Source organism: Asterias amurensis, chromosome 16, assembly GCF_032118995.1.
Source record: "Asterias amurensis chromosome 16, ASM3211899v1".
Classification (NCBI taxonomy): domain Eukaryota; kingdom Metazoa; phylum Echinodermata; class Asteroidea; order Forcipulatida; family Asteriidae; genus Asterias; species Asterias amurensis.
In genome coordinates, this window is record NC_092663.1 from 8,732,474 (window position 1) to 8,756,743 (window position 24,270).

Here is a 24,270-nt window from a genome sequence, read left to right on the forward strand (position 1 = left end):
CCCATCTCCAAGCTGCTCTCTGATTGGTTGAAAGTGGAAAATTCTCGTCACGTGCTTGGAAAAAGTTGACCTTTGCCTTGGGTCGGGTGGATGTTCACGTGACCACAAATTGCCTTGAACAAAATGGCGGCGCCCAGCGGCAGTGTATTTCAGCTGGGTCGGTCTTCCAGCTCAAAATTAGGCGTTGTTTATGATACCCATGGTCGAGAAGTGGAGGTAAATTAATTATAACATCTTTAACTTCCCCATAAACTGTTTAGTGTTGAAATTTAGTCTTCAAAACCGAAGAAAGAGTGCAAAGTATTGTTGCCATTTCGAGGGTTTCACTGATATTGCCCAGATTGCCCAGTTCCCGGACAGAGATGACAGTGCCAGTGACACTTCCGTCCGTCCGGCCGTGTAGGCGTGGCAGCAGCGGCCGCCGTAGCCTTAAATGGTTGACCTGCCTGACAAATTACAAACAATCAGGCAAATTAAACAAATTACAAACAATTTTAACTGTTGTAGGCCCCCCATTCTAAAATCCAAGTTTGCACTAAAAAAAAGTAAAAAATATTTTGCATTGATTTGAAAGTTCAAAGTGCCTGAGGAGGCACGACATTGACAAGAACTACATGGTTTGCATGAATAATTAACTTAATATTTCCCATTGCGAAACAACTAAGGTTTGTCGATACCATCAGACTATTTTTTTTACAATAGTCACTGGATGGCATGAGTCTTTCCTTGTGGTTTTGCAAGACACTTAATATAGATTTATACATGGACTCTGATTCTGAAGAGTGTAGAAGTGACTGCTGTATGTTCCGAAGTCCCTATGTTCCGACACCCCTATGTTCCGACACCCCTATGTTTTGACACATGTTCCGACAACTCAATCATGTCAATCTCTATTCCGACACCCCTATTTATGAGGCTATGTCTCGACATCCCTATATTTCGGCACCCTCTTGTTCGACACCCCTACATATTACGACAACCCAAACACCTCTATGTTGCGACACCCCTATGTACCAACAACCTGCAGCAACATTTTGTATTTGCCATTTTTCACAAAAAATGGTGCGACACTACACCACACCCAACCGCAATTTAATCCATACCTGACTTACAGGTAAACTATCTTTTTGTTTTTTCAGAGGAGTTTAATTTTTGTGAAAAGTGTTTTTCTTCTATAGCAACTTTGGTTTAAAAAGAAGAGGGTTTATTAATGGGGGATAGAAACTATTTATTTATTATATTAACATATTATAGTTATTATTTTTTATTATTTTTATTACTTTTTTCCCCTTTTTTTTCTTAACAAATTTAACGTTCGAATGGTGAAACTTATTCGCCGGGTAAACTTTAATATTGTATTATTGCTTATCAGAGTAATTATGTGCGAAAATAACTTAGGAGTGTCAGAACATAGGTTCAGTTGTCGGAACATAGGGGTTTTTGAATATAAGTTCAGTTGTCAGAACATAGGGGTTTTGGAGTATAGGGGTGTCGGAACATAGGGATCTCAGAATTTAGGCTGAATTGTCAAAATATTAGGGTGTCGGAATGTAGGTGTCTAACCAGTGTAGAACTTGAAGTTAAGAATGGAAATTCTTTAAAATGTTAGTGAAATCATTTTGACTGTGAGTTCACTCAAATAGGTAAATTTAAGAATTGTATTAATGAAAATTCTTTAATAAAAACCTTTGACTTTTTAGTCAACTCAAACAATTAATTTTAAGAGGTAGGAATTAAAAAATGAAAAAACCACTTCAGAAGAAATCGTTCAATCATATGGGCATTATATGGTTTTATACCAATATCAATTTGCATTCAGAATCATCTTAGGACAGTTCATTCAAATAATAGTAAAATCCTCATCACGATTAGGTATAATATTGGTTGAGTCTTTAAAATTTAAAATTTGTTTTTTTATGTAAAAACATTATTTTTATACCTTCTTATTTGCAGGTTGAAACAAGGGAAGATGAAGAGCAAAATATTAAATTACAGGAGACGATTGAACTCCTACTGGCTGCTGGGTACTTCAGAGCACGCATCAAGGGTCTCACTCCATTTGACAAGGTTAGTATCAGAACCAATTTTACTGTGTATATTAAAATTAAACACTGCTTTCCAAATTGAATGGGGGTGCTAACTATAGCAAAATTATGAGAAACCGGAGTCGGGTAAATGTTTGTTATTTAATTGTTACTCGAGCCAAGCGGTTGAAGCATTCGAAAGGGGCACCAAGGCAGCAACCAGGGGCAAGTGTACCAAGCCTGTTTTTGTATTTGTTATTTTTCTGTTTCTTTTTGTGACAGGTTGTTGGTGGTATGACGTGGTGCATCACAACCTGTAACTTTGACATCGATGTAGACCTCCTCTTCCAAGAAAATTCCACAATCGGACAGAAAATGTGAGCATTCCTTAATGGCGTGTTGTGGCCAATCGCACAAGAGCACGGGACTCAAGCCCTGGTGTTTCTGATCAGCAGAGTGGGCTCGATTCCCTGTCGTGACACTTGTCTCTGAAACGAGCAGGTCTTGACGTTTTTGTTTTTGGTTTTACTGCATCTTGAACACACAACAGGGTGGATATGTGCGCATTAAAAATCTTTATATTGTTATTGTTATTATTATTATGTAACAGCGCTTTAACGGAGAAGATCGTAGCCGTCCTTCCAAGAATGAAATGTCCCCACCGCATCGAGCCTCACCAGATCCAGGGGCTGGACTTCATCCATATCTACCCGGTGGTCCAGTGGCTTGTCAAACGTGCCATCGAGACTAGGGAAGAAATGGGCGATCTGATCCGAGCATTCTCCATCTCGCAATTTAACAAACATCATCAGACACCAGAGGTATAATAATTTATTGATTTATATTGTGCCCATTCCACAAAATGTACACAAGCACTCAACAAAATAATCAAGAAAAAAATTAATAAACAGCAAAAGGACAATGATTAACATGGTAACACCAGCAAAATATCACAAAATAAACACCACAAATTGTTTAGAAGTTAGGAAATATCGCAAGCCATAAATTATAACACAAGACCCTTACAAAACTTCTCGTACAGTTTGTGTTAAACAGGCATTAACATATTTACTTACCTTAGCTTGCCTGTTGTAGTGCATGGCCTTAAATCTTTTCAGTGACTAGCCAGTGGGACTGGTAAGCTTGGTCAGCTTTTGAACAAGGCCCAATTTCATTGAGCTGCTTATGCACAAAAAGTACAGGCATGCAACTCTTCCGCGTTTCCGTTTAGCCTAGTATAAGCCTGGCAACAACAGTGTACAACTACAATAATGTTAAATAAGCCTAGTACATGCTAACAATGCACCTAAGAGCATAATAAACCTCAACATTTTCTAGGGTACCATTGTGGGTATCATGTTCCGTGATGTTTCGGCTGCCTCGCTCCTCACTTGCGTTGTGCCTGAAAATAGCTTAGCACAACCAAATTTGTCTTTGTTCAACCCAAATTTGTGTAACAAAATTCCAAATCAGTTTATCTTGTGGATTATTAATTGCCATTTAAATGATTGTAACCAAACCAGGACATGGATAAACTAAGTTTAGTTCTAAGCCAGAATGTAATGAAAGCTCAGTGTATGGCTTAAAAGACGTTCTTTTACCTCAACACGATCATATTATCTTCATGCAGGATGTTGAGTTTGAGTCGAGAAAAGATAAATCAGTTGGCACCATCAGCAACGTGAAGGATGTCTACAAACCACAGAGGAGGTATCGTCGACAAGATGCCCACCGACTCAGAGACGAGGAGCTTAAAGTTCAGTCCACTCTTCTGGAATACGGAAGGTACACCAAGAATTAACCTATCCAAGTCTCTGTTCTCCATGACGGTTATAAAAAATAATAAAAACTTTAAAATCTCCTACTCTTGGGTGACATTTTTCAGTGTGTTGCCCAACCATTTATTTGAGAATACAGTGCATATCACTCATTGGTAGGCCTGGGCCACTAGTGAAATTTACTACTCGACTAGTTGCAATTACTCGCAAATAGTCGCGACTTTAACACATCATGGACAATTTTTTTGTTTGCTGAAGATGCATTGCGGTGTATTTCTAAAATTGTGTATCGATGCAGGCGCAGATGGTAAAATTTAGGCTGAAATGTGAAGGAAACATTGCCATATATTTTTTGACTTTTTTTGTTATAGTTGTGGCGGCAGGTTTAACTGGGTTGTTGAAAAGTGACAGTCTCACATAGAAATCAATAGTTGGACTCAAGCACAGGCTTCCTAATGGGTGTAGGGTGAACAAACAACAAAAAAGATAATATTATAACAAATCTTTTTCCCAGGCGTTATGGCATGAGCCGCACGTCCAAATCAGAGAAGGAGGCAGAACGAGAAGCTAAGAAGAAGGCCCTAGCAGCAGGTTTGACGGCTGCCAACAAGCCCCGCTCAGACTCCATGGACTCTGAAGAATCCCAGGCACAAGAAGAGAAGAAAATCCAGGCTCTCATGAAGGGCTTATCCATCACGGAAGAGGTCAGTTTTTTAACGATTTAAATAACGATTGTGACTTGTCAGGCTTATTTTCTAAGTTCAGGATTTTTCCCTTCTCCTTAAAGCCAGTGGACACTATTGGTAATTACTCAAAATAATTATTGGCATAAAACCTTTCTTGGTGATGAGTAATGGGGAGAGGTTGATGGTATAAAACATTGTGGGAAATGGCTCCCTCTGAAGTGCCATACTTTTTGAGAAAGAAGTAATTTTCCGCGAATTTGATTGCGAGACCTCAGATTTAGAACTTGAGGTCTCGAAATCAACCATCTAAATGCACACAACTTCGTGTTATTATTAAGGGTTATTTTTTCTTTCATTATTATCTTGCAAGTTCGATGACCGATTGAGCTCAAATTTTCCCAGGTTTGATTTTATGCATATGTTGGGATACACCAACTGTGAAGGCTAGTCTTTGACAATTACCAATAGTGTCCACTGCCTTCAAACTTTCCTGACGGCTGTAACTATGCAATTAAGAACTGGAATGTTAAATAATAGTAATTGCTAGTTTTTATATAGCCCCCTCCCACACCCCCCCTTTCTGTTACCCACCTCTTGGTTGATTCCCTGCTTTCTCTGTGTGCTTTCATCTCTGTTATCGATTTTCACTCACTTGACTGCTTTTTTACACCAGCATACCTGTTTATGTTTATGTTGTCATTTAGCCTTCGAGAAAGACTCTGCTAGAGTCGAAACGTCAGGCCACTAACTTTTTTGTTTTACCCTAATGTTTTTTAAGATAAATACTTTAAAAACCTCAAGTTTCCTGAAAGTTGCACAATTAAATCAAACCACTGAAGATTCTTTTTTTTAAATTGTTGAATGGTAGTTGTTCTATAAAGTTACTTCTGATATAAGCAATACACAATTTGTAGTTTTGAAAATGTATTTGAGAAATTTGACAAAATGTCTACCAATGGCAGAACCTCCCTTTTTACTGACAACAATACTTTTTAATATTTGTCCCTTTTCCTTCAGGGTAAAGTGACGGCCAGTACTGTTGGTTCCATCGTCGGTCTCCAGTCGGAAGAGATTGAACAAATAGCCTCAGAGTACGCAGATAAGGTAAGACTTTTCTCATTACCAGACCTTGATCAGACCAGGGCCCAATTTCAAAGAGCTGCTTAGCACAAAAATTTGCTTAGCATGAAATTTCTTCCTTGATAAAAACAAGATTACCTACCAAATTTCCACATGATTTTCAGAATAAGCAAACAACAGCTGAATACCAGTAACAAGCAATATGCAACAAAAGGAAATTTTCGGTTGGTAATCCTGTTTTTATCAAGAGAGCAATTTCATGCTAAGCAATTTTGTGTGCTTAGGAGCTCTATGAAATTGGGCCCTGGATCTAATTTCATGGCTCTGCTTATCACTGGATTCTGCGCTTGCGATCACCATTCCGCTTACTTTGAAAATGCCAAATGTCTGCTCTAGTGGTGTAAAGCGAAGAATGCCTATAGTAACGTGGAGTACACATAGGCATAAGCAAAAGTCCCCTGCTAACCCGTGAAATGCGCTTGAGGTAAGGAATTGATTTCTGCTTCCGTAGACAGTGATTCTTTGTTTGCGGTAAGCAGAGGTATGAAATTGGACCCAGGTTTAACTCCTCAAACTCATGTTCTAAGTATGGGTTCGATTCTCGATTGTAATTCTTCATCGGGCAAGACAGTTCCACATAATTGCTTCCAATCACACAGGAGTATTGGTGCATGTGAAGGTAGATAATTGTGAACTATTTTCAACCCTTTGTGCCCATTTGGTTGTTGGTACTGCTTCTTAGGAGTGGAATTGGTTATGTGGATTGCCCAGGGCCCATTGAACAGGTGTGTCATGGCAGAGCGGTTAAGAGCACTGGATACAAGCTCTGGTGTTTGATCAGCAGAGTGTGGGTTCGAATCCCGGTTGTGACACTTGCTACGTAAAATTGGGCATGTCGTGCTTTCTGCTCTACCAGCCAGGCTTCGGACTGATGATACCCAAGCCTACATCCGTATGGACTGTAAAAGGGGTAACCCTGTTCCAGCCCTAGGAGTAGGTGGCATAGGCCTCTGGACAAAAATAATTGTAGCCCACACCTTGAAGTGGCCTTCAGGCCTTGTGTGTCTGGCGACTTGCATAAAAAAAAAGCACCTTGCCTATGTTATTTTTGTTGTCCTTCTAAACATTTCAGCACATTGTTGAACAAAAGAGTTATCCATCAACATCCCACTGGGGAAATTTTCACAAAATTTTTGAAAGATTTCCCCGTTGTTTTTAATTTTGTATCAATTGTTTTTTCTTCTGAAGAAATCTGAGCTCCAAATGGACGACAAGCCGGAGAGAATGAGTGGTGCACAGCAGCATCAGAGAATAGTCGCATCACTCAACAAGCAGATAACTAATCAGGAGAAGAAGCTGACGGAGGTGAGAGGTCGTTGCCATAGTAACTATAAGGGTTATTATCCAATCAAAACAGTTAACAAATAATGCTTAAATTTTGCTTAAATTTTGCTTAACAGAAACTGGTTACCAGCCAAAATTCCATAGAGCTTACATTTACATTGTTGTAATTGGTACCCCACACCTATTTTTTACTGAGCAACGAAATCTGCTAAGCAGTATTTTCTGCTTAATAGTTTTATGAAATTTGGCCCTGTGCAGTTGAATGATTTTCATGTAGTTGGTCAACTCACTGGAAAATGTTATGGAAAGTAAGGAGGGTGAAATTCAGGGATGTGATTTATCCCTTTTTAATCAGAACACCCGTTTCTGTTTCCCGTGTACATAAACAAATTCTGTTTTTTTGTTGTGCCTCCCCCCCCCCCTAAAAAAAACAACCCAAAAAACGAATTATTCTCATTATTTTTTTATTTTTAAGATCATATTAATAAAATAATGAAGATAATGATAATAATAATAATAATAATAATAATAATAATAATAATAATAACAACAATAACAATAACAATAACAGTAACAGTAACAGTAACAGTAACAGTAACAGTAACAGTAACAGTAACAGTAACAGTAACAGTAACAGTAACAGTAACAGTAACAGTAACAGTAACAGTAACAGTAACAGTAACAGTAACAGTAACAGTAACAGTAACAGTAACAGTAACAGTAACAGTAACAGTAACAGTAACAGTAACAGTAACAGTAACAGTAACAGTAACAGTAACAGTAACAGTAACAGTAACAGTAACAGTAACAGTAACAGTAACAGTAACAGTAACAGTAACAGTAACAGTAACAGTAACAGTAACAGTAACAGTAACAGTAACAGTAACAGTAACAGTAACAGTAACAGTAACAGTAACAGTAACAGTAACAGTAACAGTAACAGTAACAGTAACAGTAACAGTAACAGTAACAGTAACAGTAACAGTAACAGTAACAGTAACAGTAACAGTAACAGTAACAGTAACAGTAACAGTAACAGTAACAGTAACAGTAACAGTAACAGTAATAATAATAATAATAATAATAATAATATTTATTCAGGCAATCACATTTACAACCACATGTACATTCATTAAAAATATTTAAGAAAACAAAGTAAAACAACAGTGGGGTGCCCAGGAGAGCATAAAAGTTAAAAAAATAACTATCGCCAAAAGGAGTATGTCTCCTAAATCCCCCAAAATACATAGATTGCCGAGTATGGCTTTTAAAACCAAAGATAAATGTTAATGTTGTGCTTCATGCTCGCAAGTTTCAGAGCTCACATGCTTTCACGCTATGTGCCCAGAGTTAAAGTTTTTTTCTTTCTCTTCTTAGTTGAACTCTCGTCATTCCGAGCTGAAAGAAACTCACACGGAAACTCAGAGCAAACTAGAAGTCGTCCAAGAACACTCAAAGAAGATCAATGAAGAAATGGAGGAGCTTGAGACCATCGAGACGGAGGAGAACAAAAGGTGAAAATTCTCGTCTTGTAAAGAAATTAAAATTGATAATCTTAGTTCCTTGCTGTTCTTGTCCATTCTGTTCCTGCACAAGTCTTCTTCTTTGTCTGCCTCTTCTCTTTTCCCTGTTCTTGATTCCCATTCCATTAGGGTGACATGGCCGAGTGGTTAATAGTATCATATTCAAGTTCTTGTGGTTAAAGATGCTTTGTCAGATTCTTTGCCCCTAACATTAAAAAATAGATTTTTTTGAGTGAATGGTATTTCAAAGAGTATCACCCGCTCTAACGAAAAAAAAGTTCAACTTTTACTTTTAATGGTCAGGAACCATGACAAAAATTTTAAACGTTTCTTATAAAACACATAAGAATTGGTCACGTGATATATTGTCGGGATCCTGACAAAAACTAATTTTGAGCACTTTATTTCACTGCTACTAATAACTGGCGGAGTTTTTTGAGCAATGGCTCAAATGAAAGCTTGTAACTTTCTCGACCCCCATCAAAATACCTATTGAATTTTAAATCAAAATTTTTTGGTAAAATCAACAAAAAATCTGACATAGCATCTGTAAGTCAGTGGAGTGTGAGTTGTGATCCCAGTCGTTACACTTGTGTCCTTAATTAAGCAAGATACTTTACTTTAATTACTTCTCTTGACCCATGGGTATAAATGGGTACCTGCGAGGGTAGAGGTTCATAATGTGTATGAAAAAGCCTTTGGAGCGCTACGGTTACCCAGGTTGTATACTCACCAGGGAGTTGAGAAAGACTACAGGAATGTTATTGGCCATAGTTATGACCAGGGCACTAAAGCACATTGAGATGGTTGTTGTGAAATTATAAGAAATAGTTGTTTTTATTATTTAATATTATTCTTATCCATTTGTTTTCTGTTCTTCGGGCCGATTTCCAACCCATCTCCAATAGACTGTTGTGTTTTCCTTCTAATGTCTGTAACTCCATTTTATATCTTTTAGTTGTTTTTGTTTATGGAAGTTTGCCCCTCAAACAAAGTTAAAAGCCACTATTGGTAACGGGCTACACAAAGCAAAAACAAAAACATTGCAAACAACTCCAGGAGCTGAAAGTAGAAATGGATATTCCTTTTAAACTGTCTAGGATGGAGGAAAGCTTGCACCAGGCAAGAGATGCAGTATGTGGAACATTGCTGGAATGTCTCTTTGTTCTTTTGACATCTCAGCAGAGCAAGGGTGTATGTGTGAAAAGAAGCAGAAAGCCTGGTTTTATGCTTAACATCTAGATAGGCGGAACCCGGTCAGACACACTGGTGGTGCATTTGCCATGAAAATATCTGTATAACACTTTTTTGCTTGTAAAGTTGTATATCTACTTTGCTCCTATATTTTTACGGGTGTTCTTTTCTTTAAACTGTTCACTTATTGTATGTCATTTTCTTAATCTTTTGCAATTTTTACTGTCATGCGCCCTCAAACGGGCTGGTCCTGGAGAGAGCACAGTATAAGATCAGTAAATTATTAGTTATTATTATAAAAGACAGAGGCTGGCTACAGACCTGCAATTAAAAAGAGGTAACAATGATCCCAACCCTTCACCACCAAGGTAGATCTGCACTCTATCTTATTACGATAAAGTTTCCTTGGTTCATTTTATTTGCAACTAATATTTTTTCTGTTGTTTTCCCTTTACAAAGTGTCTTGCAGAAGCTCCGATCCCTGGTTGCCATGAATGAAAACCTGAAGAAGCAGGAACAAGAGTTTAGAGCACACTGCAAGGTAAGCACATCTGGGTCCATGTCTTCACTTAATGTCGAAATGTGGAATGAGCTTCCTGTACAAATTAGAAATGCAAGCATTTGTGACTGTTTGTTATAAAATGCATATGGTTAAAAAGATGTTTTAAAGTAGAATACAATGATCCACATAAGTTTGCCTCGAAATTGCCTGGTTTCCTTTTACTTTGCGAAATCTCACGGTCGGCCATTTATGGGAGTCAAAAATGACTCCCATAAATGGCCGACCGTGTTAGTCGATGAGGTAAAAGGAAAACCACGCAACTTCGAGTGATACTTGTGTGGATCATTATATTCTACTTTTAAAATATTTTTCTTATCATATGCATTTTTTAACAAACGGTTAAAAACGCTTTTCAAAGACCAACTCGTTCGATCCAAGGCAACGTGTTCCTTAACCCTCTCCTTACTACAGAGGACTTTAGTTTACTGCACTCATACACCCTCTTCCTTACCAGTGGTGATATTTGTCAACCAAGCTTACACACAAAAAAAGGACTCAATCCAGAGCACAAAGGTCATTTGTAATAAAGCTGTAGTTTTGTCCATGTTTACCCTTGATTACCGCCATTGGAAAGAGTGAGATCTGATCTTTCCAATGATGGTTAAAAAGGTTGCCATTTTGCAATAAGTTGGGAGTGGAAAAATCTGATATGCCTTACACCTACAGAGCGCCATATGACTGTGTAAAAAAAAAAGGTGTTTGAGATTACAGATCATGCTGAGAAAAGAAAGTCAAAGATCTTTGACATTTGTTTACCATTTGCAATGTTTTTTTTTATTAAATGAAAGGGAATTCAATGTGTAAGAACATGTGCTCCCGCTTAAGGGGTCAAACAATGCAGTCACCACTTATTTACCTATTTACTTATTTGGCTGTAAAACAATATCCTCAAGGAGATAATGGAGTTTGTAAAAATGACAGTTTTCTTTTGTGTAAGAATTTGTGCTCCGGCTTAAGTGGTCAAACAATGCAGTCACCACTGGTTGTTTATAACAATACAAGTCAGTAAAAAAGTGTACAAAGCTTACTTGTTCTACCAGGCTTACTAATAATTCAACAGTACCTCAGCATCTTGGAGGAATCGCTAGATTTTTGCACTTTAAAGGCAGTGGACACTATTGGTAATTGTCAAAGACTAGGCTTCACAGTTGGTGTATCTCAACATATGCATAAAATAACTAACCTGTGAAAATTTGAGCTCAATCGGTCATCAAAGTTGCGAGATAATAATGAAAGAAGAAAACAGCCTAGTCATACGAAGTTGTGTGCGTTTAGATGGTTGATTTCGAGACCTCAATTTCTAAACTTGAAGTCTCAAAATCAAATTCAGGGAAAATTACTTCTATTTGGAAAACTACTCCACTTCAGAGGGAGCCGTTTCTCACAATGTTTTTTACTGCCAACCTCTCCCCATTACTCTTTACCAAGTGAGGTTTAATGCTAATAATTGGTTTGAGTAATTACCAATAGTGTCCACTGCCTTTAACGGAAAGTAAAAGACCAGCGAATTGGTTCCTCTCCATGGCTCTGTTTGGAAACCACAAATTGGCTTTAGGGCTGAGGTTACAGTGGAAGGCACTTTTGAAGGTTTCTTGATTTCATTACCAGAAACATATAAAGAAATGGTGGTTAGCGAACGACTCACCGTTTTGGATCAGTATGCTCTGATTTTCTTCAAGAGAATGCTGGACTCTGTTCCTGGATGCTGCAGCAGAGTCCAGCATTCTCCTGAAGACGATCAGAGCATACTGATTGAAACGTTAAGTCGTTAACACCAGTCTTTTTTAAGAACCAACAAGACTCAAAAAAGACCTGTTCTTATGGTGTTACCGCAAACATATTTATAGAGGATGTGACCTCTGACGCCACTCTTAAAGCCATTATACACTTTCGGTAAACAGTATTGTCCAAGTCCCACACTTGGTATATCACAACTTATATATAAAATAACAAACCTGTAAAAATGTAGGCCCAATCGGTCATCGGAGTCAGGCGAAAATAATGGGAAAACCCACTCCTGTTTTCGCGCGATTCGCCGTGTCATGACATGTGTTTATAATAAATCTGTAATTCTCGCTATCGAGAATTGATATTGTTTTAATGTTTTCTCAAAAAGTAAAGCATTGTATGGAACAATATTTCAAGAGAAGTCATTCACCATTACCTTCTGTGAACCCTGGTAATTATTTGTAAATCTGTGATTTTATTTTTTTTTTTATGTACCGAAAGTGTATAATGGCTTTAAACTATAACATGATTCGTGTGCATACCGCCGGGCAAAACCTTTGTGTTTTGGCAGCCAGCTAGAAAGTACACACAATCTTACCATGACTATGAGTCTTTTTGCCCGGCGAAACATGACGTGTACAGTGTTTTGTCAACAGAGGGCGGTTTGAATGTAAACATAGGTCACATCGTCTGTACTTCCACCAAGCAAAGTTTCCAATCCCACTCAGAAAAATACAATAGCAATGAGCTCTCACCATCAGCTGTTTTGTTGTTGACGTTGTTGTTGTTGTTGTTGTCTTTGTTGTTGATTGAAAAAGATGTTCTGTTTTGGGATAACTAGGAGGAAATGTCACGACTCCAGCAGAGCATCTCAGAGTTGAAGAACGAAGGGGGCGAGACGGAGCTGTCCGAAAGGGATCAGATGATTCTGAAACGGTACGAAGCCGGCCAGGAAAAACTCCAGAAGTTCCGTCTCCTCTTGGTAAGTTCCTGCTTCCTCTCTGAAGAATTTCATTCCAAAAACGAAAGATGGGAGAATTTGTCTGTTATGGCGGAGCGGTTTAGTACATCGGACTTGAGTTCTGCTGGTTGAGTCATCAGGGTGTGGGTTCGAATCCTGGTCATGACATTTATGTTCTTTAGCAAGACACTTAAATATAGTTGCTTCTCATCACCCAGGGGTAAATGAGTACCTGTGAGGGCAGAGGTGGTTCTTGTGATTTAGCTTAGTGCGCTACATACTTGGCAGCACAGGTTGTATGAGCTGAGATAAATATGGAATGAAATAAATGACCCAGTGACCAGAGGTAATAATGTTTAAAGCGCAATGATCATTCTTTGTAATTGCGCTATATTTAAGAGTCAATATAATTTTAAATCTTATTATTCATGCATTAGTTAAAAAGGAACTTGAGGGACTCATTTCCGAAACTGCCTTTTCTTGAAATCAAATATGAAGTTATGTTATTTGTTTGTCTGCTTTTTATTTGTTTGTTTGTTTGTTTGATTGTTTGTTTCGTGGTTGTCAAGGCACGGAAGACGAGAGAAATTGCAGCATTGCAAAGGAAGATTGATGACGTTCCATCCAGAGCAGAATTATCACAGTACCAGAGACGATTCGTGGAGCTCTACAACCAAGGTAAACAAAACACTAGATAATAATAATAATTATTATTATTTTTATGGGTTTTGAGGCATTGCATGGTAAGGTATTTGTTCTGTGGTAACACCATTGTGTATTCTTTTGAGAACTTCTCTTGCTTTTTATTTTAAGTACGCGCTAATCCTCCAATCAGATTGGCAGAATGGAGTGGTGTTAAAAACCTATATTGCATGGCTAATATCACTACCATGCGTCTTGTGTGTTCTATGTCACGCGCCAAATTTGCTTGAAGATAAATACGTTATCACACGCGCGCCCGTGGAAATACGGAAAATATAATGCGTCTGCATCCCATATCCAACGACGCCGAAGGCGTCGTTGGATATGGGACGCAGAAGCGCTATATTTTTCCGTATTCCACTCGTGCTTGTGTGATAACTTATAGTATTATACTACCGCGGAGTAGATTTATTAGAATTCGGGAGACTTCTGTACTAAAAACACAGAGTAGATTTTCGAAATTAATTGTTTTTGCATGAAACTCTTCTCCTCGGATTGTGCATTCCAATCTATATTCTTCCTGCATGGGCATAATGGTAACCACTGCAGATTTTTTTGCAATGATTAAAAAACACTACCATCTTTAGAAGTGAAAGTTTCAAAGGTTAGTTTTATTGTATACGTCCACATTTATATATGATTCAAACAGCAGAGCGTTTCCAAAAATGAAAGGTATACTTTGCCTTTAAAGGCAGTGGACACTATTGGTAATTACTCAAAATATTTATTAGCATAAAATCGTTCTTGGTGACGAGTAATGGGGAGAGGTTGATTGATAGTATAAAACATTGTGAGAAATGGCTCCCTCTGAAGTGGAGTAGTTTTTGAGAAAGAAGTAATTTTCCACGAATTTGATTTCGAGACCTCAAGTTTAGAATTTGAGGTCCCGAAATCAAGCATCTGAAAGCACACAACTTCGTGTGACAAGGGTGTTTTTTTCTTTCATAGTTATCTCGCAACTCTGACGACCAATCAAGCTCAATTTTTCACAGGTTTGTTATGTTGTGCATATGTTGAGACACAGCAAGTGAGAAGACTGGTCTTTGACAATTACCAATAGTGTCCACTGCCTTTAAGCAGCTCCATGAAATTGGGTGCGGATTATATGTTCATCATCTTGAGTTTGTTTTCTATTTCCATTTGTAGTCGCCAACACACACAAGGAGACAAAGCAGTTCTACACTTTGTACAACACACTGGACGACACCAAACTCTACCTAGAGAAAGAGATCACCCTACTCAACTCCATCCATGATAACTTCGGACAGTAAGTCATCTTCTCATTCCATGATCTCTAGAAACAACGAATAACAAGTGATGATTTTTCAAATCTCTGTAACTGTGGCAGTGTCATAGCCGAGCGGTTAAGAGCACCGGATTCAAGCACTGGTGTTTGATCAGCAGGGTGTGGGTTCGGATCCCGGTCGTTACACTTACCACATAAAATTGGGGAGGTAGTGCTTTCTGCTCTGCCAGCCAGGCTTCGAATTGATGATACCCAAGCCTACATTCGTATGGACTGTGGAAGGGGTAACCCTGTTTAAGCCCTAGGAGTAGGTGGCAACATCCTCTTGAAAAAAACAATTGTAGCCCACACCTTGGAGTGGCCTTCAGGCCTTGTGTGTCAGGCAACTTGAATAAAATAAAATAAAATAAAAAATAAAAATAAATAAAAAATAAAAATACCCATATCAAGGAACAGGACCCAATTTCATAAAGCATGTAGTAAGCATAAAAACTTGCTAAGCACAGAAAAATCTTGCTTTAGCAGGAACTGGCGACAAGCCAAATTTCAATACAGTTTCCATTGTTGTAACTGGTGTCCCACTCTCCGTTTGCTTAGCAAATAAATTTTGCTAAGCAGTACTTTCTGCTTATCAGCTTCATGAAATTTGGCCCAGGTATCACAAGTTAGTACATAAAGTAAACTAACCTCTGTGAACCTGGTAGTTTACAATTTCACGCTATATGCAAAGTAAACATTTTAAATCTCTATATCCATCCAACTGATATGAAGGGGGTTAGCCATGGGATTTCAAAATAATTTACTTGCATTTTAGACACTTTGACTCCTCGAAGGATCTGGCAACAAGGAATAGCTGAAGCATGAAAGCACACCACAAATGATCAAATGTTTGTTCTTGATTGACTCCTTTCCCTTATCTCTACCAACCCAATCCCTCTTTCCGTCCCGCCATAGGCCATGCTAGGACTCCCCCCCCCTGAAACACCTCGACGACCGGCCACCTCCGGCCAACTGCCAGCACTGTCTGCCTGCGCCGCACATGCTCACTATTTTGTAGGGTGTCTAACTGTGCCGACCAGCCATCCATGCATATAAGGCCAGTGCGTGTGCAAAGTCCGTCTTATGCATTGCTACTGAAAGCCGCCAAGCTGCTACAGAAGTTTGTTTCTAGTGCCTTCCTCGATAATCAAGCCTTTTATTTTTGTTTATGTCCGTTTCCAGGGCGATGAATTCTTCAGCCAATAAGGACCAGTTCTTGAAACAGCTGGAGTTGATTGTCGGCGGCGTCAAACAGAACAAAACAAAGGTAGATGTCCATCAAGTATTGAATTAGACAAAGTATCTAACTGGAAATAATTAAGGGAATCAATGTGTGGTGAAGAGGTTTTCAACCAGTGGTTTAGTCCCAACGAGGCCTGGTTCTTGGTAGTTTTACCGAGACGAAGTCGAGGTAAATTATAAAGAACCAGGCCTCGGCGGGTTTAAACCACGAGTTGAAAACCGATTCAACACACTTTGATTCCCATTCATAAACACCTTTTCGGTCAAAAACATCATCACTTTTTGGTCAAAAAGTAAAATAAATGCAAAAATTGATAAATGATTTCTTTCAACACAACACCCCTGCCGGAAATGGTAAAGCCCTCCAACGCCCTTGGGTAAACAACTCCTTATAGGGGAATGCTGTGCGCGTCGTGCGCATCTCGTGATGTGGCACAACTGTTTCAGCCGTTGCTCTCGACCAATAGGAATGAAGAAACTGTCTTATAAGAACAGGTGCAAGCTCGCGTGTCACGCCCATGTTTCAACACTTTTTACCGGTCATAAACAAAGGTTTATACACACCCACGTGACGCGCTCTCCACCAATAGGAATAGCAAAACTGTCTGAGGTATTTATGAATGTTTGTTTAAATCTTAATGAGCAGTTGTTTTAGTAGGTGGGTCTTTGTATGCTTCTTTATTTTAAACAATGTGGGGCTATAAAACTGACCTGGAGCTTATGAGGGGATTAAAACTGGCCGCAGGTCTTTTGGAATGCTCGGTTGTCTAGTGGTATCTGCTTTAGCATGTGAAGGTTGTTGGTTTGAATCCCACCCAGATAGCTTACAGGACTTTGAGATTTAAAAATGCTTATCCTTGGTGGAGAGAAGCAATTTTGATAAAGAGCTTTGCCAAGGACACAAGTGTCGCGACTGACCAGGCCAGGATTCAAACCTGCTTTCTATTTACTACAGAACTTAAAGGCAGTGGACACTATTGGTAATTGTCAAAGACCAGTCTTCTCACTCGCTTTATCTCAACATATGCACAACATAACAAACCTGTGAAAATTTGAGCTCAGTCAGTCGGTCATCGAAGTTGCAAAATAATGAAAGAAAAAACACCCTTGTCACATGAAGTTGTGTGCTTTCAGATGCTTGATTTCGAGACCTCAAATTCTAAACTTGAGGTCTCAAAATCAAATTCGTGGAAAAGTACTTCTTTCTCGAAAACTACGTCACTTCAGAGGGAGCCAATTCTCACAATCTTTTATACTATCAACCTCTCCCCATTACTCGTTACCAAGTTAGGTTTTATGGTAATAATTATTTTGGAGTAATTACCAATAGTGTGCCTTTAAGGCCGACCGGTATAAATGCGGGGTCACGAAACCCCCCGACTTTTCAATGACAACAACTGTTTATTTATTTTTATGTTATTTTTATTGTGTCATCTCTTGTTTTGTTTTATTTGTAATTTTTAGGTGGAGAAAAAGAAGCAGGAGGAAAAGATGAGGCGAGACCAGCTGAACGACAACTACCTAGATCTGGTCGAGAAACAGAGACTGTACTTCAAGACTGTCCGAGACTTCAAAGAGGTAGGCTTTCTCAATATTTCTTGTTCGGTGGGGTTGCCAGTCAGAAAGTTTTAAAGGCACTGGACACTATTGGTAATTACTCAAAATAATTGTTAGCATAAAAATTGACTTGGAAACGAGCAATGGGGAGAGGTTGATAGTATAAAAAGGTGTGAGAATTGGCTCCCTCTGAAATGACGTAGTTTTTGAGAAAGAAGTAATTTTCCACAAATTTGTTTTTTGAGACCTTAGATTTAGAATTTGAGGTCGCGAACTCAAGCATCCGAATGCTCGCAACTTAGTTGGAGAAGGGTGTTTTTTCTTTCATTATTATCATGCAACTTCGATGAACAATTGAGCTCAAATTTTCACAGGTTTGTTATTTGATGCATATGTTGAGATATACCAACTGAGGAGACTGGTCTTAGACAATTACCAATAGTGTCCACTGTCTTTAATAATGTGTCTTTTATAGTTTAGGATTCTTAACACAGAGTCCCTTGTACTGTTTTCAATGAAGACAAACCGTTACGAATGTATTTTTTCTTTCTTTTTTTCCTCAGGAGTGCCGCAAGAACGAAATCCTTCTCTCCAAGCTCTCTAAATAGTTTACTGCCAAAATTTTTATATCAGCATATATAAAAAATCAAGATAAGTAATAGTAATACCAAAATTTTTACTAAAATAACTTTGATAATCTAACAATCATGTTGTTTTTGTTTAAGAAATTGTTATAAATGTACAAATATTAGTACATATGAGTGCACTGTCGTAAAATATACTCACAGCGTGAAATCTGGACTTTTTAATATCATGAGGCGAAATGGAAAAGCCAGATCTCACTGAATGTTTATGATTACACTCTGCGACTTTGCATGAACAAAATGCATTCAATATTAGTTTTATGTATCTCACACACACAGATCTGCTTGTCCTTTGAGATTTGTTACAATACCCCACACCATCCCCAAACGAAAACCCAAACAAACAACACAAAAACTCATCCACCCCACACTCTGTAATTTCTGAAAACCTTTTAAACAATGTAGACGACTCCAAATAGTCACCAACCTGGTCTGCTCTGACACAAATATTATATTTTGAAGCCTCGCAGCAGTATACATTATACGCAGCATCCAATAATTATTCATATTGGTCGGGCACCTCACATCATTATATATATTGGGTGGGCACCTGTCCAATATTAAATTTTGGGTCGCATCAATAAATACATATGTGAAGCATCCAATAACTCATCATATTGGGTGGGCAAAATAACAGATGACACATGACCTGTGGTCCACCAATCAATTGTCAAGGATCTGTGTGTGCGGTATATAAGTTCTTATGCATGTAGTTATGTTTATTCCTTTTTCTTGTGAGGGCAAAGATCCTTGATAAGGAAATTACAGATTTGTACTAGGACATTTTAAAGGGCACAAAAGCAATGAAAAGCAGGGCATGTAGGCAATCAATTTTCTCTGTAAAGTTTCAGGCCTATTATTATTTGTAACTTTATCTGTACCTAGCACGAACATATTCTTCCTGCTAAAATCCGATGTGGGTTTTTTTTTCCTCCAAAACTGATTCAGAAATTGGAAATTGACTTTTATCTGAAATAAGATTTGTTCCAAGTCTACCTGGTTGCTGGTAAAAAAATAAAAGTTATGCTCTTTGATCTACTTCTCTAGCACTGAGGATACTGAAAAAAAACTCCTAGGAATCCTATAACTGCAGGGATTGACAAAAGGTGGAAATGCCATCATTGCAATGTACCCTCCGATCCTGAATGTTGTATCCCAGTTTCAGATTTTTTTTCTTCTAACAACTCTAAAGCCTGGTTCATACTTCCTGCTAATGTGAATGCGAAGTGAATTTGATGTGAATTTGATGTCACAACCCTCCTTTCGCAGCGATATTCGCAAGTGAGTTGAGCGCAAATCAACCCAGTGCGACTTTCGTTGTGAATTTGTGTCGTCAACCTCCGTTTCGCATTCGCAGGAAGTATGAACCGGGCTTTACCCATGTATTATTAAGTAGCCTGCACTAAAAGGTATATAAAACCCTATACATGTCTTAAATTCAGCTCAGCCCTTGTACTCAAAACAATTGTCCTACTTTTTTCCCAAGGGCCAAGGATTATGCCTGCTCATAGAGTTATATATAAGAACTAGAGGGTGCACTGGCCTGTATATGCGACCCGGGATGTGCGCAGGCGGCCATTTTCTAAGTTGACAAAACAGGCATCGCACAGCGTGTGTTTGTGCAGCCATTTTGTAAGTTGACAAAACAGCAACGCGTAGGGTTCAATAAACACAAACTCCAACGTGCGTTTCATACTCAACGGGCGTACAGAATGGCGCGTGCGTGTCTCCTTGCGGTCCCGTCGCGTTTGTACAAGACGCATCACCAGTGCGCCCTCTAGTTCTTATATATAACTCTATGTGCCTGCTACAGACAAAGACAGGTGACCATTCTACCTCCCACCCTCCAAAATCCATTAGCTTGCTTTCACAGAGTTTGATGGACTCAGCACTGTATAGCTCAATCAACATCCAGCCAATGTGGGGGTTTTTTTTGCACACTTGATTTCACTGGTGCCACACTTTTCCGTTTGCTAAGCAAGTTAATGTTGGTTTTGGTTTTGATTTTTACTCAAGGATTTTGGTGGATGTCAGAAGAGTCTGAAACACGCTTCCAAAGGAGCTGGAGTTAAAAACTATTTTTCTTTAATGAGTATTAAAAAATATAACTATTTACTTGAACAGTTAAAATGTCAAAACTAATAAAAACAAATCAATATACACTTTATGTCATTTGACAAGTTGTTTTATATAAAGTAATCGTACAAACATTTAATGAACTTTTGGTTAAAGAAGAGGAGCTCAATTAAACTGCTTTACCAACTTCTTACCTTTGATTTTTGTTGATCAAGTTATGTATGCAAAAATGGACAATTGCAACTAGTTACATTTGCGCATGTTATTATTTATGCAAGTGATTTGAATGAGAGTCAAAGCTTAAAATTTAAAGGAACACGTTGCCTTGGATCGGACGAGTTGGTCTATAAAAGCGTTTGTAACCGTTTTTTATAAAATGCATATGCATAGACAGATCTTTTAAAAGTAGAGTATTTTACTGTGCGAACTAACACGGTCGGCCATTTATGGGAGTCAAAAATTTGACTCCCATAAATGGCCGACCGTGTTAGTCGACGAGGTAATAGGAAAACCGTGCAATTTAGAGGCATGTTATTGTGGATCGTTGTATTCTACTTTTACAACATCTTTCTACCCATAACAAAGGCTTTTCAAAGACCAACTCGTCCGATCCAAGGCAACGTGTTCCTTTAAAAGCATAATTTGTTTCTGTGAAAGTTTGATGTAGCAGCCCTTTAAAGGGTCTATGAAACTTTTGTAGGACCAAAACCACACTGTCCACAGATTTACACTAAACTTACACAGTTTGAAGATAATGATAGTAGAAAGCTTCTCTGAAAATATTACGTGCTCAGAGGTGCTGTAGTTTTGGAGAATGAGTAAAACAATGTCATGAAAATAATTTTCGTCTCATGAGACGAAAATTATTTTAATCATTTACAAACGTATTTTCATGACATTGTTTTACTCATTTCTCAAAAACTACAGCACCTCAGTAAGTAAAAATTTGAAGGGAAGCTTTCCACTATCATTATCTTCAAACCCTGTAAGTTTAATGTAAATCTATGGACATTTTGAAAAAGTACCCAAATCCTTTAAAGCATCTGTGAATGGTTCATTGGTGGATCTAAAAAAAAAAAAAAAAAGAGGGGGGGGGGGGGAATTATTCCAATGCCTAATTTAATAATTCCCGTCAACACGAACACCCCTTCCATCACATAAATCACTGGAGCCCCCCCCCCCCCCCCCCACCCCGCCACCCCTGTTGTATTAGGGATAACAACAATTTAAAACTTATATAATTATCTAATTCAGACTTCAAAAATTCTTCATTTATACAAATAATCATTCTGAATTGAATCGTTGTTTTTGTGTGTGTAATTTTATAAATATGTATGTTTTTTGTTGGAGGGGCCTGGGCGGAGGGCACGTCGCTTTTGCCTTACCTTTTGCCTTACCCTGGACGGCCCCCTGCCAACAAAGAATAATTATGTCCAAAGATTTAAAATTAAACATTAAATTAATATAACTTAACAGGTCCTATAGTGCGCTCCCCGCTAGAGCATACGAGCATACATATTGATTTGAGGCATTGCAAGGTGATGTATCAATATATATTTGGTTTGCGGTATAACGCCATCATAATATAGTAGTAGTCCTAGCCAATTGTATATACCTTCCGCCTAGGTGGTGGTTAAAGAGCAGGACAGTTCCTTTCAGAACTGATAAGTCTCCCGAATAATCAGATAAAACTACTCCGCGGTAGTAAGTACGGAGAATATAGAAAGACAGTTCTTTAAAGAACAAACTCAACCTGGCAAGTAGATACACACATGGTGTGAGCACAAACCAAATATATATTGATACCTCACCTCAAATCATATGTACTAACGATCCTTCTGAATTCAATTGAAATTAAATTTATTCGGCTATAAATACAGCAAGAACATGGCAAAAATAAATACACAACATCAATAGGTTGAATAATGGCATAAAGCTGGTCCCAGAAGAGACTTAATCATGGGTTTACCCAAAAGGTTAAAATGTCAAAATGTCAACATCATTCTTTCTAGAATGTGGATCAGGGGGAAACTAATGAAGACTATGGGGTCCAATTTCATTAAGCTGTTGAACAGAAAATACTGCACATTTCTATGCTAAGCCAAAAATGGGTAGGGCACCGGTCACAACAATATAAACTTTAGGGACTTTTAGCTGGTAACCAGTTTCTAAAAAGCAATATTTGTCTGTGCTTAGCATTTTGTGTGTGCTTACAGTGAAGTTTTGCCTAGTTCATAATTATTGTCTTCCTTTTAACCAACTAATGCGAGTAGATTGGTAAGGAGCTTTGGAAGTGCCATGAAACTTTCGCTCGTGTGACAAAGTGCCAATGACAAAGCTCTGTTACAAAAATTCTGAACTTACTTGTTGATATTCTTTTTTCCCAAGTTTTGTTACAAGAATATAATTTCAGACAGAAGTTAAGATCTAGCAGAACGCTACTTCGAACCATCCGAACTCTGGACAAAGATTATCTTCATACAGCATAATTTCACAACATGGTTAAAGTTGTGATTGAGGGACAAAGATTGCTCGGTGTTCAAAGTTTGCACCCGAGCTATCCTGCGCAAATTGCAAAATCACGTAAGAAGATCATGCAGTGAAGGAAACAAAGTTTGCTACGTCACCACGCGCGAATTTCAAAAAGTGGCCTTGCGGGCAAGTGCAATGTTTACTCAAATTTGACTTTTGTTTTTGTGGAGAATTCGGAACCGTCCTCAAGCTATTACTTTGTTTAAAAAATCAAAGAGTTCTTTTAGACCCATGGGATCGGATTGGGATGAAAAGGTATAACATTTATCCCAAACGTATTTTTAAAGTACAGTATTTTGAGGGATATGACTGCGTGATGGACTTCCAAGTTTTTATTTGATTTTTGTCTCCATACTTTTTTACCGATGTGGAATTTCATTTCATGATATTTAGGCCCCAAGCAAACGAAATAGTGCAGGACTGGAGGAAAATAATTTTCAAGTACGTAGAATTTAGCTAGATCATTTGCACATTGAAAATGGTATGTCGGTTTTCTTGCTGCAATTCGTTGTTTACTTTTGAAAAACTCCGGTAATTAAAAACTGTTTAGGTTGCAAGTAGAAACATTGACATACGAACCTTTTATAGGCGCTTAGGGCGCCCCGCAAAAATACAAAATGGTGCTTTTTCACTGTTCAAAAAAATGCTCTAAAAGGTCACAACAGCTACATGGCTGTTGACACATTCGATGCATGCATACAAGTGCAAAATTGAAGAGTACATTCTTTAATTTTGCATTATTTGTTTTATCATGCCCAAATCGCAGATTCCAATGTCCCTATATGGCCTAAACGTTATTACAAACAAGCACTTATATACTTTATTTTACAGAACATTTTCAACCGGTAATTAAATTTAGCAAATGTTATAATAGTGGTACCGGTTGTAATGTCAACTAATGCTTGGACAACCCAGAAAATTTATTAAATTTATTGAAATCATTTAAATATTATTCTTTGTTTTTGTGAGACCAACTCGATAAAAACTTAATTGATATCAGGTTAGTTCTATTTCTACCTCCATGGTTCAATCTTTACTATCGATAATCGCCTCCAATAGCTTCATTGTGCTGTTATTGATTACTAATGTTGTTCTTCTCTCGCCCTCCCAACTAAAAATAGAAATGCCTTCAAGATTCTGAGATTAAAGTTCACAGTCAAGCGCTCAATTCGTCAAATATCATTCATTCTCACCGCTTCTGGGAACTGGAGACATTCGGTAATTGTCAAAGACCAGTCTTCTCACAGGCTTTGTGTATCCCATAAATGCATAAAATAACAACCCTGTGAAAATTTGAACTCAATTCGTCATTGAAGTTGCAAGAGAATAATGAAAGAAAAAACAGCGTTGTT

At 38.1% G+C, this 24,270-nt stretch overlaps 1 protein-coding gene across 1 annotated transcript; it reads left to right on the plus strand.

The window, feature by feature from the left end:
- The first annotated feature begins 123 nt into the window (after positions 1-123).
- Positions 124-20,470, plus strand: LOC139949000 (coiled-coil domain-containing protein 93-like). Its single transcript, XM_071947388.1, has 16 exons — positions 124-216; positions 1,954-2,067; positions 2,307-2,401; positions 2,635-2,845; positions 3,655-3,809; positions 4,317-4,506; positions 5,506-5,592; positions 6,817-6,933; positions 8,290-8,426; positions 10,089-10,170; positions 12,761-12,901; positions 13,450-13,558; positions 14,729-14,849; positions 16,050-16,134; positions 17,574-17,687; positions 18,230-20,470. The coding sequence occupies exons 1-16, from the start codon at positions 124-126 to the stop codon at positions 18,272-18,274; spliced, it is 1,896 nt and encodes a 631-aa protein (XP_071803489.1). The 3' UTR covers positions 18,275-20,470.
- Positions 20,471-24,270: the final 3,800 nt, after the last annotated feature.

Bases quoted from the DNA above. Each gene is read 5' to 3' on its own strand.
- LOC139949000 (XM_071947388.1), top strand. From the start codon at position 124: ATGGCGGCGCCCAGCGGCAGTGTATTTCAGCTGGGTCGGTCTTCCAGC. The intron at 2,068-2,306 runs GTTAGTATCAGA...TTTTTGTGACAG, and splicing joins GTCTCACTCCATTTGACAAG to GTTGTTGGTGGTATGACGTG. The intron at 10,171-12,760 runs GTAAGCACATCT...TGGGATAACTAG, and splicing joins AGTTTAGAGCACACTGCAAG to GAGGAAATGTCACGACTCCA.